The 19,526-nt window shown below is 35.9% G+C and overlaps 1 protein-coding gene across 1 annotated transcript in view; it reads left to right on the top strand.

Annotated features, from left to right (window-relative positions):
- The window catches only part of Morc1 (MORC family CW-type zinc finger 1), a 155,339-nt gene extending 145,097 nt beyond the window's left edge, over positions 1–10,242 (top strand). The window contains 3 exon segments of the mRNA XM_020151220.2: positions 7,014–7,208; positions 10,104–10,172; positions 10,174–10,242. Coding sequence (XP_020006809.2) covers positions 7,014–7,208; positions 10,104–10,172; positions 10,174–10,242 — 333 coding nt within the window.
- The last annotated feature ends 9,284 nt before the right edge of the window (positions 10,243–19,526 follow it).

Raw genomic sequence — 19,526 nt, 5'->3', positions numbered from 1 at the left:
CCAAGAGTGATATTGCTGGATCAAATGGTAGATCAATGTCTAACTTTTTAAGTAGCCTCCAAATTTTTTTCCAGAGTGGTTGTACTAGTTTACATTCCCACCAACAGTGTAACAGGGTTCCTTTTTCCCCACATCCTCTCCAACACCTGTTTTTGGTGGTGTTGCTAATGATGGCTATTCTAACAGGGGTGAGGTGGAATCTTAGTGTGGTTTTAATTTGCATTTCCTTTATTGTTAGAGATGGTGAGCATTTTTTCATGTGTTTTTTTGGCCATTTGAATTTCTTCTTTTGAGGAAGTTCTGTTTAGTTCACTTGCCCATTTCTTTATTGGTTCATTAGTTTTGGGAGAATTTAGTTTTTTAAGTTCCCTATATATTCTGGTTATCAGTCCTTTGTCTGATGTATAGCTGGCAAATATTTTCTCCCACTCTGTGGGTGTTCTCTTCAGTTTAGAGACCATTTCTTTTGATGAACAGAAGCTCTTTACCTTTATGAGGTCCCATTTATCTATGCTATCTCTTAGTTGCTGTGCTGCTGGGGTTTCGTTGAGAAAGTTCTTACCTATACCTACTAATTCCAGAGTATTTCCTACTCTTTCCTGTATCAGCTTTAGAGTTTGTGGTCTGATATTAAGATCCTTGATCCATTTTGAGTTAATCTTGGTATAGGGTGATATACATGGATCTAGTTTCAGGTTTTTGCAGACTGCTAACCAGTTTTCCCAGCAGCTTTTGTTGAAGAGGCTGCTATTTCTCCATCGTATATTTTTAGCTCCTTTGTCAAAGACAAGTTGGTTATAGTTTTGTGGCTTCATATCTGGGTCCTCTATTCTGTTCCACTGGTCTTCATGTCTGTTTTTGTGCCAGTACCATGCTGTTTTTATTGCTACTGCTTTGTAATGTAGTTTGAAGTCAGGTATTGTGATACCTCCTGCATTGTTCTTTTGACTGAGTATTGCCTTGGCTATTCGTGGCTTCCTGTGTTTCCATATAAATTTCACGGTAGATTTTTCGATCTCTTTAATGAATGTCATTGGAATTTTGATGGGAATTGCATTAAACCTGTAGATTACTTTAATCACCTGCTTTTCAAACCTACACAGCAGTTCTATCAACAGCACATAGGTTAGCATGTTCTTCCCAGAGCTCACGCTTACAAACCATATTCTGGAAAGCTACCATAATAATATGTAAATCTATTAATCTGTTAATTGTGGGAAGTGAATTGCATCCCTAGAGTTGTGCAAAGCACAACTGTAAGCAGTTGTAAGAAATGAGGTACTGCCTCATTTCTTTTTTAGGTAATGGTATACCCTTGAATTTTCTTCTTTTACAATAAAAAAAAGAATCATGAATTCTCAGAAAAAAATGTGACTAGGAAAACTCGAATCTAAACCAGGTTCTTTTCTTACAAAGGGAGTGTTCAAAGTTTGGAGTGTGCCTAAATTTAACAGCCCTGCTTGTTATGTTTCCCTCTAATGTTTTTTACCGAGTAGCTAAGATGACTGTGAGAAGCACCAAGAGAGAGGAATTGTAGTTCATTTCCCATTACGTTCAACTGAAAAGTAAATTAATTTTCTGAGTAATGTTTTGTTAAAAAAGCAGTAATTAAACATTTTCAGTTTGAAGAATTTCCTTCTCATTATTTCTTACCAGAGTATAAGACATAGTTAATTTTCAGTATGTTTTGGACTCTATTTTAGCAACCTTATCTTAACCAACTAATATAAAATTGTGATTGAGAACCACTAGAGCCAGGCACTAAAGTAGGCCATTCCTATATGCTACTTCATTTAACCATCCAGTTTTGTAAGGTGGGAAACTCTACCTCTATTTTAATAATGAGGAAGTGGAGATTCAAATAATAATATCTAAATATCATGATGCAAGTATCAGATTTGAGGTTTAAAGGCAGATTTGTCCTATTCTAAAGTTCTCTTCCATATCACTTTCCCATTTTACTCTTATACCCAGACTTTAATAACTTGATCCTTGTGATAGAGTCTACACATATTACTTGCAGCAGGTATATTATAGCTTCTCAGCCTATGGGTAAAGGAGAGTTAGTTCTAACCAGAGTCATTACATCATAAGATATGTATGGTAGAGGTACTGACAGTGAAACCTCTCTCTCTCTCTCTCTCTCTCTCTCTCTCTCTCTCTCTCTCTCTTGCTCTCTCTCTCTCTCTCTCTCTCTCTCTCTCTGTGTATGTGTGTGTGTGTGTGTGACAGATTTGCTTAGTACCTATGTGGGCTAGATTTCTGCAAATCAAAGTTTGTGACAATCAGCTTGAATAATTATCAACAACTGGATTTTTCTTCAGATCTTCACCTACTGGTTAGAGGGATCCAGTTTAAAAACTTGCACTGCAAAACTTGGAAGTTTGCTAAGAATTAGGTTGTCACACATCTCAGTTTATTCAAGTTTATGTATGTCCTTTTATATCTCTTCCTAAATGATACTTTTCTCAATATCTGTGCTGTCAGTAATAGAGTGAGGTTGTAGGTCTTGGAGTTCAGAGTGAATAGGATAAGTGTTTATTCCTGGAGACCAGTGTTAGCATAAAAAATGGATAGACTTTCTTTAATGTTCAATGATTCAAGGAATCAAAGCAAGAGAAGCAATTAGGAAACCAGGAGTGCTTGTTGAAACTGAGATACTGAACAACTGGAATCATGACTTTCCTATCAGTGAAACTGCTTGGTCTTAAAGGACTTTCCAAATGATTTGGAGCTATAGCTGGATAGTTATAAAGGCCATACAAGTCATTTCTTGAAATCCTTGTAAAGGACAAACTATGCAATTTGCTTTAGGGTGTGTACTTTTAATGAGAGTGACATGAAAGCATAGGAAGACTCAGTATAAGTCACCTCACTCTGACCACATGGGTGGTTTCTGTAACTACCATCATAGTATTTGATGTTCCATGACAGTATTGGGGTCCCTGTACCACCTGATTGCAGCTACCACCTTTTATTCTTTATTCCCACAAGCCATTGCTGCATCTCAAAAGAGTATCTCAGCATTGCTACAGCCTATGTACCCCAGCCTACCTGAGTTTACCCCATACTGTCTCCCAGAATACACTCAGCTACTCTCTCAGTCCATGGTGGGTTTCTTGAAGGCCCCATACAGATCTTGGTCAATATAATTTTCTACATGAAGCCTTCCTCAGTCTTGCTATGTGAAATTAATCTTGACCTCTCTGTATTCCAAGGGAACCTTGGTTTTATCATTAATCAACATTTTTAACCTATATCATAATACTTTTTGGGTTTCATTTTCGTGCCCTCAACTATAATATAGTCCTCAAAGTTAGTAATCTTGTTTTATCAAACTCTGTATTCTGATGTTATTTAGTACCATTGAATGTACCTGGATCTTAATATCTGTGCATTGAATCAAAGTTTATTATTCCTGTTGTGTGCCTGCCTACAGAAATGCTTTCATGGATATATCTCCACTTGCATGGTACCAATCTTGCATGGTATAAATCTCATGGTCCTGTCTTATTTTGCACAAACTTGTTAAGATTATAGAGATAAAAAAACTGATAGGGCTGGACTTTCTAAATTCAAAGCAGAAAGTTAAAATATCAGTTCAATAAACTTTTGTTTTTTCAAATCATAATTCTTTTCTGAATTAGTAGTTTGGAAAGAATTCCATTTCTGATCTGTCACAAATATGTCTACAAGAGTGGTTTAACCAGCAAAACTAAGCCTCTCAACTGGTTCAATTTCTTTTCTCACCTTAATTAAAATGTTAATAGATGTCCTTTTTCCAGTGAGCTTTGAAAGTTGTCAAAGTTTTTACCTCTTATGGACATTTCTTGGAGAGATTAGCCTGAGAAAAGGAGAAAAATAAATTTTAAAAAAGTAGATTATGGTGTTTGAAGGGAATGTAGATTATAGAAGGATGAACTTAGAGACACTGAGTATGGCTTTGAATGTAATGTGCTGGGTAGATGTCCTTGATATACTATATTAACTGTGTTGGGGGTTATTTTCGTTTTTGTCTTTTGACTTAATTTTGCATGATTTATAAAAAGTTGCAAAAAATAGTTTCAAAGAGATCCTGTGTATTCATCCCTCAGTTTTCTCCGGGGGTCACATTTTGCATAACAATACAAAAATATCAAAACCAGGAGACTGAAATTGGTAAAATGGGTGTGTATAGTTCTACATCCTTTTATCATATGGGTTGATTTAGGTAATCACTACTGAAATCAAGATACAAAATTCTCATCACCATAAATATCTTCCTAGTGCTACTCTTTTATGCTCACACCCACCTTTGCCTTCCACAAACCCCTCCAACTCCTGGCACTACTATCTCTATCATTCTGCCATTTCAGGAAAGTTACAGAAGTGGAATCATACAGTTCATGTCATTTTTGCATTCGCTTTATCCATTCAGCATCACTTCAGGTCCATTCAAATTGTCAGTAGCATGTACATTTCTATGGCTGTCAAGTAATTTTCAGGGCCAGGGAATTGACAGTAATGGCATATTGAGGAAGAGGTGATTTCAGATTCTGAAGAGGTGGTGTTTGAAAACAGACCTGAGGCAGGAGGAGGCCTTGTGCAGCTGTGAGATTGAATTTACCAAACTGAGAACGCAGCAAGGGAAAAGGGACTGAGGCAGGAATGAGCTTAGTATATTCTTGGAAAAAAGAATCCTGGAACATAGAAAAGAAAGGAAGAACGAGGCAGAGCCTGATCAGAGCTTTCAGAATCTAATTGTCAGTGACTTACACTAGATTCCAGACAGTTTAAGACTCTGAAAATCTAAGACTTCTTTTTTTACCTCTTATTTTTTGTTAGTGTATATTAATTTACCAAGAGGCTTCTTTTTTTATGAAATTTCTTTTTATTGTTGTGCTAGGGGTACATTGTGGCATTTATAAAAGTATTATATATCAAATATATCATACTTGAATTCACCCCCTCCATCATTCTCCTGTGTCTCTCTTCCCCCAATTCCTGGAATAGTGTCAACAGGTCTCAGTTTTCCATTTACATACATGTGTACACAGTATTTACACCATATTCACTTTCCCACACCCTTTCCCCACATCCTCCCCCCTCCCACTGATGTAACCCCTAGACAGGACCTGTTGTACCCTTCTGTTCTCCGATTACAAAAGGGTTTCATTGCGGTATTTCCATTAATGCAAATAATATACTTTCATCAAATTCATCCCCTCTATTACTCTTTCTTATCTCCCTCCCCATTTTCTGAACAATTTTTAGCTGGTTTCATTATTCTGTTTTCATTCATGCATATAAAGTACTTTGATCATATTTATACCCACTTCACTCTGCCCTCTTCTGCTGGTTCCCACCCCCAAACAGTTCCCCCATTTTACACACTTATCATTCATTTTTTTAAGGTCTAGAATTTGCATATAAGAAAGAATATATGATATTTGTCTTTCTTAATCTGGCTTACTTCATTTCACATAATGAAAAAATCTAAAATTTCTTTAAATAGCCATCTACAAACCTCAGAATTAGCCACATCTTCAAATACATGTGCATGCACACACACACAGAGGACCAGTGTTTGCCAACACGGAATACTGTTTTTGTCCTTGCTCCTATATGCTCCTCTCAATTAATAGGATATGAAACATGCAACTAATCAGAGGGTAAGTTAAGAACACAAATCCAGGTCAAGTACTCTAAGTGAAGACTTTAATGCTCACCCTCTTCTCAACTCTGATATATGAGCGTTAGTTGGTGGCACAATGTTCTTTCTCCCGAAAGATATAATATTTGCACATTTATATTATTGCTGGCTTTCGGTTAGAAAGTTCTTGAGGTCAAAGACTACCTTATATATCTTTGTATTACTTAGATTAAATTCAAAGCCTTGAATTAAGGAAATAGTAAATGGTTATTAAACAAACCTACAGCTCTGTCAAAATTTGTTTGTTTGTTTGTTAAGGGATTTATAGAAAGAAGAGAAACTCATGAGGGTAGTGAATGCCTAACAGATGATGAGGACAATGCATGGGAGAGGTCTTCACATATTAGCTAATGTGTAAGAGGTTGGCAAGGGAAAAATAAGCTAGGCCCAGAAGAAAAATGAGACTACCTTACAATTTTCCTTGCAACCCAGTCATATTCCAAACCAGAAATATCCTTATCAAAGAAACATTAAAATATTTACCACAATAGGATTTTTCCTCTATCTCTTTGCTCAGAATTCCCCCTGATCCTATCAAAATGTAGATACAAGCAATTATTGTCATTCTAAAATTGAAGCATCTGGCCTTTCCATTACATCTTTCTGCTTCATAGGGCCTCAGGCATCACATACCATCTTGGAAAATAACCAAGACCCTTGAATTAGCATCAGGCAATTGCTTTACATACTCTACATCAGAGTGAAGAGCCCAAAGAGAGTGAGAGAGCAGAATTTCTTATTCCACAGCTTCTGTGCTTTATGGACACTACAGATTTGAATTATAAATAACACCACATCATCTTCAGGGCATCCCAAGTGATTGGTAATCTGTCATTATAAGTTACTGGTACACTTGCCCTTTTATGACTTGAATAATTTTATATCACTGGTGAGAGAACAAATCCAACTTTCATGGGGTTTTTCTTCATTCCAAAGCAGAGGTCTTCAAGTCTACTTTATTATTATAATTATAAATGTTACATATTATATTATAATATAAGGACTAGAGACTATAATATAAATACTTATATAAATATTATATTACATTATATTATAAGGACTATATTATAATTAATTTATTTAAAATTATAAATAGTCCTTATATTATGATTACTGGAATATTGTACATTTTCCCCCTTCTATCTTCCTCTTCCATCAGAGACTAAACTCCTTAAGGGCATCAACAATTTGGACACTTGTCACACCTGCAGAATTGATATGACACTTGAGGGCAGAGTTGAAATATGAAATTGCCTTGTGATGTTAGGAAGAATAGTAGTGTTTTAAAAATATACTAAAACTATTTTTAAAATATTCCCAGGTCCAGAATATTTACATGGTCCAATACGAAAAAAAGCTGAAGAGAAAAATGCAGTCCATAATCTATGATGCAAATAGAAGAGGAATACTTAATGAAGTCTCGCTAGGACAATGTGAACAAAAAAGAAAAATTGCTGAGGAAAAACTGAATAATCTTCGTGCCAAACTGGCAGTGTTGTTGCAGAAACTTCAGCTGGTGAGTGATGAAATTGTTTGTGAGCAGAAGCAATGTACCCTATGGAAAGATCCTGTCGCTAGGTCACCTCCTAACATTGTCACTTGCTACTGGCCTTGAACAAGTCACCTAACCCTGCTTTGCTGCCCTTATAGTGATACTGAAATAATAAATAAATGAAGGTATATTAAAGGTATATGTTAAACATTTTTAAAAGCTCTATTCTTTTTATCTTAAGAAACATCAGAATCTGTTGGTAGACAATCACATTTGATATCTCTTCAATAGCATGCATCCAGTAGGAAATATTTTTCAAGTTTTTCAGTAAGCAAGATATTTTATTTTTACCTTTATACATAAATAAGAAGAAATCCTTCTAATCTTAGAAAAAAGGATGGAGAGGTTAGGACACATCATATAAGTATACTGTGACTTCTGTTTGTATATTTTAACTAAATTGAGCTTCAATGATGGACTGAATTGAGAAATGGTCCATCTTTTATGAAAGCACATAGAAATAAATATTGGGTATAGAAAGATTAAAGTACAGTAGCCATGATTGAATTTTTTTTTTTTAAGTTCTAAAAATAAATGGAGAGATACAATACAGAATAGTGAATTTTTGGGCAGGTGGCATTTTGTCCTCAGATTATAGGCTCTGAGTGCTGGAGCAGGAGACAGGATCTTCCTGGACCATGCAGTGTGAGAGAACAGAAACTGAGCCTCCCATAGAAACCCTGGAGGATTGAGGATGACCTTGCCTATGGAGGAGCTGGGGGAGAGACATGCAAACTCACCATAAATCAGTATAGAGTATGATAAGCCTGGATTTTAGTCAGATTGCTTGGGTTTCAGTCTTATCCATGAAAATTTCAAGGTCGGAGTTCATTTTCTCTTCAAAAACATTCCTCTTACAATTGAATTATCTAGATTTTTTTTTCTTCCATGAAGTACAAAATGAAATGCAGAAAATGTCTTTGCTTAATTTTTAACATGTTGTCAGAAAAGAAATCTCCCTTCCCATTGGTGATCTAGGCCATGATTAAAATGCTACATTATTAAAATAAAAAAGAATGATTAATGCTAACTGTTCTTACATTATGGTAATTGTATTTGTGCTTCTATTAACAATACCACTTTAGCCAATTTTTCAAGCTTGTGATTACTGTGAGAGTAGGATTTGAGTGTGGCTCCTCTTTGGTTCTTGTGTCTGACATTTATACATGAAAATGGAAAGTGGTAGGATTTCAGTGATGATTGTGTTTTCAGTAATAGGAAACACCAGAATGGCCAAAGAAATTCTATTATCATAGAAATAGATCTATGTTTAGGTAGGAAATAGTAAAAAGAAAATAGTTTGCTAATTAAAAAATGATTTACTTTCTATGGGTTTTCCAGAATGGCTAGGGTAATTACATTAATTTACTTTATTGAGAAAGTTTGGTGGGGACATGAAAGACTTTAACCAGCAGAATATGAAACTTTTCATTTAGTATTAGTGGAGAGTTACTCAAAAGGCTCTGCCCCACTTGAAACTCCCATGTTTACTGTCCTCAAATACTAGAGCAATGACAGTAGAAAAGAGCCGAGAATTGAAATGAGGTAGACCCAAAGCAGATAGAGTCTCTATATGGGACAGGCATATAAAGAAACTGAACGTAAAACCAATCAAAAGTCCTACAAGGAGTCAAGTTTTCCTGGCAGAGAAAAATAGCCAAAATATTAGAGTCTACGTAACAGATGGGGACCTGCCAGTGTCAAGATCATAGGGTACCCTTCCAGACTATTATATTTGGAGATCTAGGTAAATATTAGTGTCATGGAAACCCATCTGCAGGAGCAAGACCCCACTCACAAAGCTTGGCTCCTTGACAGAGGACTGAGCAAATCCAGAGTAGAAGAAACCACATTTAAATGGAGGCAGAGATGGGAAGGAGAGACTAGGATGGTGGTCCTGGACACTTAGTAGAAAGAGTTGTAAAGCTGGGATGGTTTCTGAAAGATCCATCCTAACACTTCTCTTTTCCAGTTGTACATTTAGAGAGCCAGTTGATACCATGGTTGGGCTTGAGAGAATGATATTTAGACCTCACAATAAGAGAGAGCATGCCCAGGGAATAAGAACAAGATATGACCCAATAGAGATCTAGGGTAGAGGGAAAAAAGAAGGAAGGAGAGAAGAGGACAAAGTAGGATAGCAAGCCATGGGTTGTGGGGAAAGATGCTACAGTGGAAAGAGGAGAAACAAAAGTTAAAATTTGCCTACTAATTTTTTTTTTGCCTGCAAAGCTAAAAACTCAGAAGTTTAAAACTGAAGGATGAGAGCCTATAACAGAGAAGGATGATACCGTGGGAGGAGGGGACTTTAGAAATATGGCAAGCTATTTTTAAAAGGAGGAAAATGCCAATGAAACTAACTTCCAATGAGTAAAAAAATACATATATTCAACAGGAGGGCAGAACGGGTCCTGTCTGGAGGGTTGGTACCAGTGGGAGAAGGGAATATGTAGGGAAAAGGTGTAGAAGGGTGAACATGGTGCAAATACTCTGTACACATGTATATAAATGGAAAAATGAGACCTGTTGAAACTATTCCAGGAATAGGGGGAAGAGGAGATAAAGGAGAACAATTGAGGGAATGAATTCGAGTATGATATACTTGATATATTGTAAGAACTTTTGTAAATGCCACAGTGTACCCCAGCACAACAATAAAAAAAATAGTCAAATGAAAAAATATTCAAATTCTTAACCACTTGTGAGCATAAAATGAGGTTAAATGAGAAAACATTTGGAAAGGTTAAAAGCATTATTCAAATATAAGGCGTTTTGTTGCTAAGACATGACTCTTGGGAGGCTTCCCAGGTGACAAGGCTGCAGCTTATTCCCATGGTGTGACTGGCTCCTCTCTTCCAGGGTGGTCCAGCAGGTGACCTGGAGCAGATTGATGCTTATTTAGAAGATTTGCTTAAAGAAGATAAACTTGCATTTCCAGAAGACTTTAAATAAAGGGACTCTAGATGCAGGGCATATTCTCCCTTCAGAGAACAACTAAAGGACTTCTTAATATTAAAGTCAGAATTGGTATTGCCTTTTAAAAAAGCTAATAAGCTTTCAAAGGTTTTTTTCAAAAATTTCCTTTTTATTGTTATTGTAAAGTTTAGCCTGTTTAAAAATTACATAGAGATAGGGACTGAATTGTAATTTACAAAGTCCCTAATCCTTAAAAAATGTCCCCAATCCTATATCCTAATGTTTCCTGTTCTCTCGGAAATAATTCCTAGAGTTCTCTAATTCCCATCAGAGTCACTAAGAAAAAATGAAAATGTCACTTAAGCTTAAATTTTACTTTTACTTAAATAACTGAAAAATCTTGAAAGTAGTAGTTTTCAAAATCAATATACAAAGAACAAAAAAAATCCCTCTTTTAATGAAGAAGAAAGACATTTTACTAATACAGCCAATACTCAGTAAATCAGAAAGCATAACTTCCCCAAACTTAATATACACATATTGCAATTGTGTTTTTGAATTTACACTTTCCTTATTGTTTTATACTTTCCTTAATAACTGATTGCTTCATTTGTTTAAAAATGTCTTCAACTTTGGACAAGAACAATAAAACAGTTAATACTCACTTGTGGAATTGTATAATTTTAATTTAAGTCATGCACGTAGTACAAAACTTGGAATGTGTGAAATGGGATGTAGTGAAAATTTTTCATCTGATTTTTATCTTTAGTCACCTAATTACTCTTCCCAAGAGGTGTGCTTGTGCCAGCTTCATTATGGAAACTTTACATTATTATGTTTTCACTAGCAATTTCTAGTGAATCTGTCCCCAGTCAATATACATAATGCCATGTTAATCATTATATAGCTGAAAATGTGAATGTAACAGAATCCAAAAGATGTTGTGGCTTTTTTCCACTCAAAATACTTTCAAGGTTATTACATATCGGAGCCAATATATGTAATAATATCTGTGTACTGAGAGATAATGAGATAATCTCTCAATATGCTTACCTGCTGCTTATTCTATTCTGTGGTAATACCAGCATGTATTTAACCATTCCCTTGCAATGGACTTTTAAGAATTTCTTTGTCCTTTTGGATTTATACACACATAACAATGAATATACTTATATATATGTTAATTTCACACATTTGCAATTGTATCTGTCAGCTGTCAGAAGGAGAAATTTCTGGGTCAAAAGATGTGCACATTTTATTATTAATAGATAGTTGCCTAATTTTATTAATATATACCCCCCACATACTGTATGACTGCCTTTTTCCTCACATCTTGACCTACCCAGTGAATTGTCAAGTCTTATCTTACTAATCAAATAATTTCCTTAGTGTCATTTCATATTCAAATGTTATTTAAATTTTAAAATTTAGCTTTTGTATGCTCTTCTATTTGGTGTCCTACTGACTTCTTACTGATTTATCCAAACTATTTTCATATTATGGAGAAGATCTTTTTCATATGATATATATTGTAAATATTTTCTCATATTTTTTATTTTAAATATTTTTATGGTATTTCAAGTCATATGAGATTTTTTAAATGTTTGTTTAATATCCTTTTGTTTATTCCTTCTCTAGTTATATTTAAAGAGGACTTTCTTGTGCTAAAATTATAATTTTTGCTTTATTTTCTTATAATAATTTAGTAATTATATTGTTAAATCTTTGATTCATCTAGAATTTAATTAGGTATAAGAAGTCAGTTAAAAATCTCACTTTGCACATGTGTGCATGTGTATATTTCCACATAGCCACAGCATTGTCTCAGAATTATTAATCGAGTAGTCAGTCCTTTCTCATGATTCAGTGCTGCCCTTACTATATGTTAAGTTCTTCTTGGTACTTGAGCTTACTTCTAAAATAACTCTGTTTTTTCATTGATTATTCCATCTTTTCTTATGCCAAATTCATGTTGTTTTGGTAAAGTTAGTTAATAATTTTACTTCCCAGAATATCTTTTATATACTTGCCTGTTTAATTCTCATTAAAACTTAAAATTAGATTTTTCAGTCACCACCAGCCTCTAAATTTTATTTTCTTGCTTGCATTTATAATAATAGTATAGAATAGTTATATAGAGAATTGCCTTCTGAACAGAGGAGTCTTTCTAAACTCATGACTAAGACATACCTTTCTATGCTATTTAAACTTTTTCCTTAAAAGTTTTGTAAATTTCTAGTTATATTTATTTTAATCAATTAGGTTTATTGTCTGGCCTATCATAAGTGAAAAAGTATTTCCCCATTCTCATGACTGATTGGTGTTTTGTATAGAAAGATCCCTGATTTTTAGATAGCAAAATTGTATTCAACATAAGAATTCTCATACTAGAAATATATTAATTTTTTTTCTGCATCAGCAATTAATCATACAGATTTTAATATACATAATTTCTAAATAATAAAATATGCATTATTTATTTGAGGAAATACAGATTTTGTGTCTCAGGTCCCTGTACTCTTGACCTATCAAGTTTTCCTTCCACAAGGGATATTCTTCCCCCTTTGAAAACTTTTATTACCTTCTTGTGCCATTTATTCTTTAACATAAACATGATGATTAATAACAGTTAGTGGTAATTCTGATAAGGAGTCAATCTTCTTTTTTGGTAGGCATTTAGAAAGAAAATGAAGAAAGACATTCCCAGAGAATGATGTTAGGACATTCCTCAAAGTTCCTAACTGAGTCATCTTCAGGGCTGACTGAGTCCTGAGTCCTTCTTTTTACTCTGCATAAGAAATCTTACCCACTTTAATGAATGAGTTCCAAAGTCCTTTGACCTTATCATATATCTATTAATTAACTCTACTTATGAAATAGAAATGTTCTATTGAAAGTCTACATTGGTATGTGTTAAACAAAATTAATCATATTTACCATAACCACCCCTATTTCTTATCAAGGAAGTTCTTTGTGCACCAGTGGCTCCAGTTCTTGGAAAATGGGATCTTTTTTTAAAATAGGTAATCAGTTAGGACTAACACAGAGACTCAACTACAAAATGAACCAAAATAGGAACCGGATAAATAATGGAGTGAGGTTAGGAGAGGGGAACCAGACTTTAGGATTAACAGAATTCCATTTCCATCTGAGGAATGGTTCTAAGTATAGTTGGTAGCAAGATGCTTGAGGACCACTCACGACAATTTGTTTCCATTACTGAACCGTGAATACACTTAAGTTCATTGACTAAGTTTTAAAGTCAGTTTGCAATTGAGTCTTGACTAGGAAAAGATTAGCTTGAGAATTGAAGTGACAAAAGGTAGCAGGTAGAGGGCATTTGTAGATATAGACTTGAGAAAAAGAAAAAAGGAAGAAAAAGACAGACAGACACACAAGAAACAGAGACAGGAACTCTTATTACTACTATGCAGGTGGGGGAACTGAGATTTAGCCATCTAAGTGGTGTTTCAATGACGTCAGTAAGCAATGGAACTAGAGCCCATGTTTTCTCAGCTGCAAGCAGGAAGACTTCATTCTACCATTTACTAAGTTCATTGAAACATCACTTAGATTCTGAAGTCTCAGTTTCCCCATCTGTAAAATAGTAATGAGATTACCTGCCTGTTCACATCTGAAAAGGTCCTTCTGCTTACATCCACTGGTTCACTCAATAATAAGCATAGTGTGTGGCCAATAGCATAACAAAGATTACATTCACTAAATTATTGTTCCTGCTCTACACAGAAAACCATATCTCTGGATGGCTCTAAGTGCAATATCATCTCTTAGTGGTAAGTGACCTTGGTGTTAAAACTGTATAGATGAATTAATCGCACTAGCTTTCTGTCCTTATTTAGCCTGTAACTGTTAAGAGTTTTAGAGTAGCTTTCCAAGAGCCTATATTGGCTCTTGAAAAGAATTGTAGTGAAGAGTGAGGGGCTACAAGAGATTATGTACTCAAAAACAACCAGAGAAAATGGCCGTGGACTGAGTATCACAGTGGAGAATAGCCAATCTACAGCTGGTGGCCAGACAGCAGTTCCTGCACAGGAAACCTGTGTATGGTAAAAAATGTTTATTATGGAATATCCATGGGACCGGCAAACACTGCATGAATTTAAGATACTTTTGAGTCTGCAAGGTCTCAATCAAAAGGCCAATCAACATGTTGATTAAGTTTATAATACCTTTGACATGAACAAGGTAAGACCTTTTACTTTTCACTTGGCTGTGATTCTGCATTTTTTTCTTTCTCCCTGTAAATTACTTTGAGGTAAAAATTGTGCATCCCACTGAACTGAGGATTCTGCAGACAACCCACAGCCTGGAGGTGAGTCAGTCATTTAAACATATTTAGCACTGACGGCGTGAAAATAATTGGCAAGTAGCCTCTCTGCCCTTGGAAATGTTCTGCATGTAGGGAGTTATTTTAAAACCAAATTAAATCTCGGCATGGAATTCTAATGTTATCGTTTAAATAAATCTAATAAGTGCAGATTGATTTACAAAGACTGTTTTCAAAGTATTTAATGCATTGGTGACATTTTATAGAAAAGCAAATTACAGGAATCCACGTTTAGAAGTGTGATTGCATCTAGATTGGCAGATAAAATCAATACAAATTAGGCAACATGTTGTCTGTACTCAAATTAAAAGTTAGAATGCTTTGTATTACCTTTTTTCATATCTCCCCAATTTAGTTTGGCAAAATCAAAACAAGTTACAGTTTTTAAATTCAGATAAATTTTTGTTTTTAATGATTATTACACAGCTATTGTCTTGAATTTACTCATTCCTGGGGAATTGTAGCATATTTGCTTTCATTTCTTGAAAAAAAGTATAAAAATGAAAAAAGAAAAAAATATGGAGTTAAAAAAATCCCATAAAAGTAACAACTTGAAATACCAGGCTTTTATTTTGCATTATTTTACCCATAGATTTGTATAATTCAAAATATGCAAGTGCTGACTAGAATAAAAGAATGAGAGAAAATGCTACTACTAGAAAAGTTGGTAACTTTACAAGACTAGGCCAGTGATAATGGAAGATAAATAAGGGACAAGCAATTAAGTAAAATTAAAAACTGGCTGCAATTAGGACATGGGGAATTTAGCACAATCCTTTGACTCCTTTTCCAAAACTAAAAAACAGGTGACTTAAAAGGAGCCAAGAGCCAGGTGCTGGTGGTTCATGTCTGTAACTATAGCTACTCAAGAGGCAAAGATCAGGAAAATCTCAGTTCAAGGCCAGCCCAGGCAAATAGTTCACAAGTACCAATCTCGAAAATATCTAATACATCAAAGGGCTAACAGAGTGGCTCAAGTGGTAGAGCATCTGTCTAGCAAGTGGGAGGCCCTGAGTTCAAACCCAAGTACCTCCAAAAAAAAGGAACCAGGAACTGGAAAAGTTAAACCTATGGGAAATTACAGCTATTTTAATTCTTACAATGATGCAAGAACATTACTATCATTCGTGCTTTGTTCTCAAACATAAATTAAGTGTTGTCCTGCCTGTTTAGCTTGATGGTGGTTTCTGTCACTCAAATTTTACTTAGGATAGCTACAAGCAACAGGAACTCTGCCCCAAGGAATATATATGTCTGTGGGAAAATGAGGCAGCTCAGCTTTTGCACTTAAAACCTGAAATACTTTCCAGATATCATAAACATTGGCCTGTCTCTGTTTGACTCTGCCATGTGTGTATCTCTCACTTCTCAATCTCCTTTGTCTCTCTCCCTCTCTACCTCTGTATCCCTTCTGATCCTTTGTGTGTGGCCTTCGTGTGGCTGCTGCTGTCCCACTGTAACCAACATAAGCAGCCTGGTTCCTGGGTGGAAGGCTGTGGCTCTAGATAGCAGCTTCTCAGGCTCTCACAGCTCCTGAGAGATCAGAAGATGAACTGTAATCAGGTTCTACAGTCGTTCTCCAAAGGTGTGAGTGTCACATCCCATGCCAGCAATTTTGTCATTAACCCAATGAATGTGAATGCACTGTGCGTGACAGTAGTTCATAGTCAAAAGCAGAACCATGTGATAAGGAGGGGTGGGTGGAAACAAGGATCTGCCATCTAAATGAAGCCTGCTGTCAAGGAAGCAGGTGCAAACAATGTCTGAACAGACACCCTGGGGGTGTGAGCACTGTTAGTTTCCATCATGGGAATGGTCAGGTCCATCTCAGTAGCTTAATTCAAGTTGCTTGCAAGTTCTGTTGATATTCCTGATTTAGAATAGAGATTTTATGTTTGCCTAGGAAGCAAGTGAGCCTAAGCATTGATGACATACTACAAAAAGAGTAGGGCTCTCAACATAAAATCAGGCTGTAAAATGAGAATAGTAGGGATTGTCCATTATCAAGTGATACTAACAAATGACATACAATTATGCTCAAGAAAACGAAAAAAAGCCATGTATTTAATTAGGTGAATTAATAAAATCATCCAGCTGTCTTGCATCTCCAAGGATTTATTATTTTTATGGAGCCACTTTGCACTGTTCTTTAAAGTATTCTGAATGGAAATCATTCAAAATTCATTGCATACTTTCATGCCTCCTCGAAGTGATGGTAAAATATTTTCTTGGTATAGCAGAAACATTGTTATCAGCATCAGTTTTAACACTCTATCTAATGCTTAAGGTAATGCTGTCTGGGCTTAAGTTTCCTAAAAAACCTGAAAACGTGCCTTGTGGTTTTTTTTTGTTGTTGTTGTTGTTCCTTGAAGTTTTCATTTTTTTTCTTTTATTATTCATATGTGCATACAAGGCTTGGGTCATTTCTCCCCCCTGCCCCCACCCCCTCCCTTACCACCCACTCCACCCCCTTCCTCTCCCCCCAACCCTCTCAATACCCAGCAGAAACTATTTTGCCCTTATTTCTAATTTTGTTGTAGAGAGAGTATAAGCAATAAGAGGAAGGAACAAGGGTTTTTGCTGGTTGAGATAAGGATAGCTATACAGGGAGTTGACTCACATTAATTTCCTGTGCTTGTGTGTTACCTTCTATGTTAATTCTTTTTGATCTAACCTTTTCTCTAGTTCCTGGTCCCCTTTTCCTATCGGCCTCAGTTGCTTTTAAGGTATCTGCTTTAGTTTCTCTGTGTTAAGGGCAAAAATGCTAGCTAGTTTTTTAGGTGTCTTACCTATCCTCACCCCTCCCTTGTGTGCTCTCGCTTTTATCATGTACTCAAAGTCCAATCCCATTGTTGTGTTTGCCCTTGATCTAATGTCCACATATGAGGGAGTACAACCACTCTGGAAAAAAATTTGGAGGCTACTTAAAAAGCTAGACATTGATCTACCATTTGATCCAGCAATACCACTCTTGGGGATATACCCAAAAGACTCTGACACAGGTTACTCCAGAGGCACCTGCACACCCATGTTTATTGCGGCACTATTCACAATAGCCAAGTTGTGGAAACAGCCAAGATGCCCCGTCACTGACGAATGGATTAAGAAAATGTGGTATCTATACTCATTGTGGTTTTTTAAAATTATTATTATTGTTTATCTATCTCTTCTGCTTTAGGTTCACATTTCACAGCTTCCTAGTTGTTACTGTAATAATAAGATTTTTATCGCTTTGTAATCTGTCATTTCTAACTTAGCTGACTTTGGTTTATACTCAAGTGAAGCAGGCCTATTAAAATAGTATTTAAAGTGAAAGTAATTGAGTCCTGAAGTTTAGAGAGTAAAATTTGGAACAATTACTTTGGCTAATCACAGATGCTGTGGGCTTCTCCTTGGCACTCAACAACACTTCTTGGGTATTGAGGATGTGGAGAGAAAAAAATCCTTTGCCCACTATTGGTAGGAATGCAAGTTAATACAGCCATTTGGGAAACAGTGTGGAAGTTCCTCAAAAAATTAAAAACAGAATGACCATATAACCCCTCAATCTCACTATTAGGTGTGTATCTAAAGGACAAGAAATCAGTACGTTGAAGAGACATCTGTACCCCTGTGTCTAATGCTTCTGTGAGCAATTTCAGCATTATTTGCAATAGCCAAGACATGAAATCTATCTAATTGTCCATCAATGGATGAATGGATTAAGAAACTGCTGCATGTGTGCTTGCACATACACACACATATAAACTGGAACACTATTCAGCCTATAAAAGAGAAATTCTGCCATTTGAGACCACACAAATGAACCTGGGGGACATTATGCTGAATGAAATAAGCCAGGTATCAAGAGGTAAACATTGAATGATTTCATTTACATGTGGAGTCTAAACAAAACTGAGTTTGTAGAAGCAGAGAGTAGAATGGTAGATGCCAGGAACTGGGAGCACTGGGAGTGGATGGGAATGGGAAGGTGTTAGTCAAAGGGCACAGAGTTTCAGTTCAGCAAGATGAATATGTCCTGAGGATCTGAGGTACATCAAGGCATATGTGGTTATAAATAATGCATACTGAAAATTGCCAAGAGAGAGGATCTTAAATGTTATCACTACAAAATAAGCATGTGAGCTGACGGATATGCTACATAGCTCCATTTAATTATTTTATAATATATACATATAACAATACATCATGTACACTATAAATATATAATTCTTATGAATTACACATTAATAAAACTCAGAGCAAGTGCTTTTGCTCTACTTATGATGTGCCCGACATCTTCTAGGCACATTTCATGATTAACGCATTCAGACATCACAAGGATAATAGAACCTACTGCACTGTGATATCCATGACAACCTCACCTCAGACCTCCAGGAAATAGGACTGACCTGGGTGCAAGGTGCTTCTCTTTGGAATCCATCACTATTTCTGCTGAGTTCATACTACCCATGTTCGGGTGACCACAGTGACCTAATGAAGAAGAATTATTAAGTCTGTTTCCAACAGACACTTCTTTACCTGGATCAGGTTAGTATCCTGGTCTGACAGGTGGCCCAACCTTCCCTGACGCCTTTCCTATTTCCTTTCACACAAACATTTCTCTGAAAAAAATCTTTCTCTTTCTAGGGTGGTAAACCCCAGGAGGCATCTAAATGTCAAGATATTAATAGAGATTGGGAGCATCTGCCGACACTATTTCTCTTCTTTTCCTGATTCACACTGAGGGCTGTGGTCTCCACACAGCTAAGCCTCCCAGGACAGAGTCTCTCTAACTGCTTTATACTCCTAGACATGGAAGCCACCTAGGATGGTTCAGACTTCTCAGGATAGGTATTACTTCCTTTTCTCCCTAGCTCTGCTGGGGGCAGAGCAACTTGAGTGTTTCTACACAGGCAACTTGTTATTTCTTCCCCCCTCCAACAATTTGTGACCTTTATAAAGTAGTGCCTGCCTCAACCAATGTATTACAAGTCTCTCTTCTCTTATTCCACATCTCCCCAGCCTGTGGAATCTTT

Source organism: Castor canadensis, chromosome 5, assembly GCF_047511655.1.
Source record: "Castor canadensis chromosome 5, mCasCan1.hap1v2, whole genome shotgun sequence".
Taxonomy (NCBI): Eukaryota; Metazoa; Chordata; class Mammalia; order Rodentia; family Castoridae; genus Castor; species Castor canadensis.
Note: the sequence above shows the minus strand (reverse complement) of the source record. Positions and strands in the feature narration are given on the sequence as shown.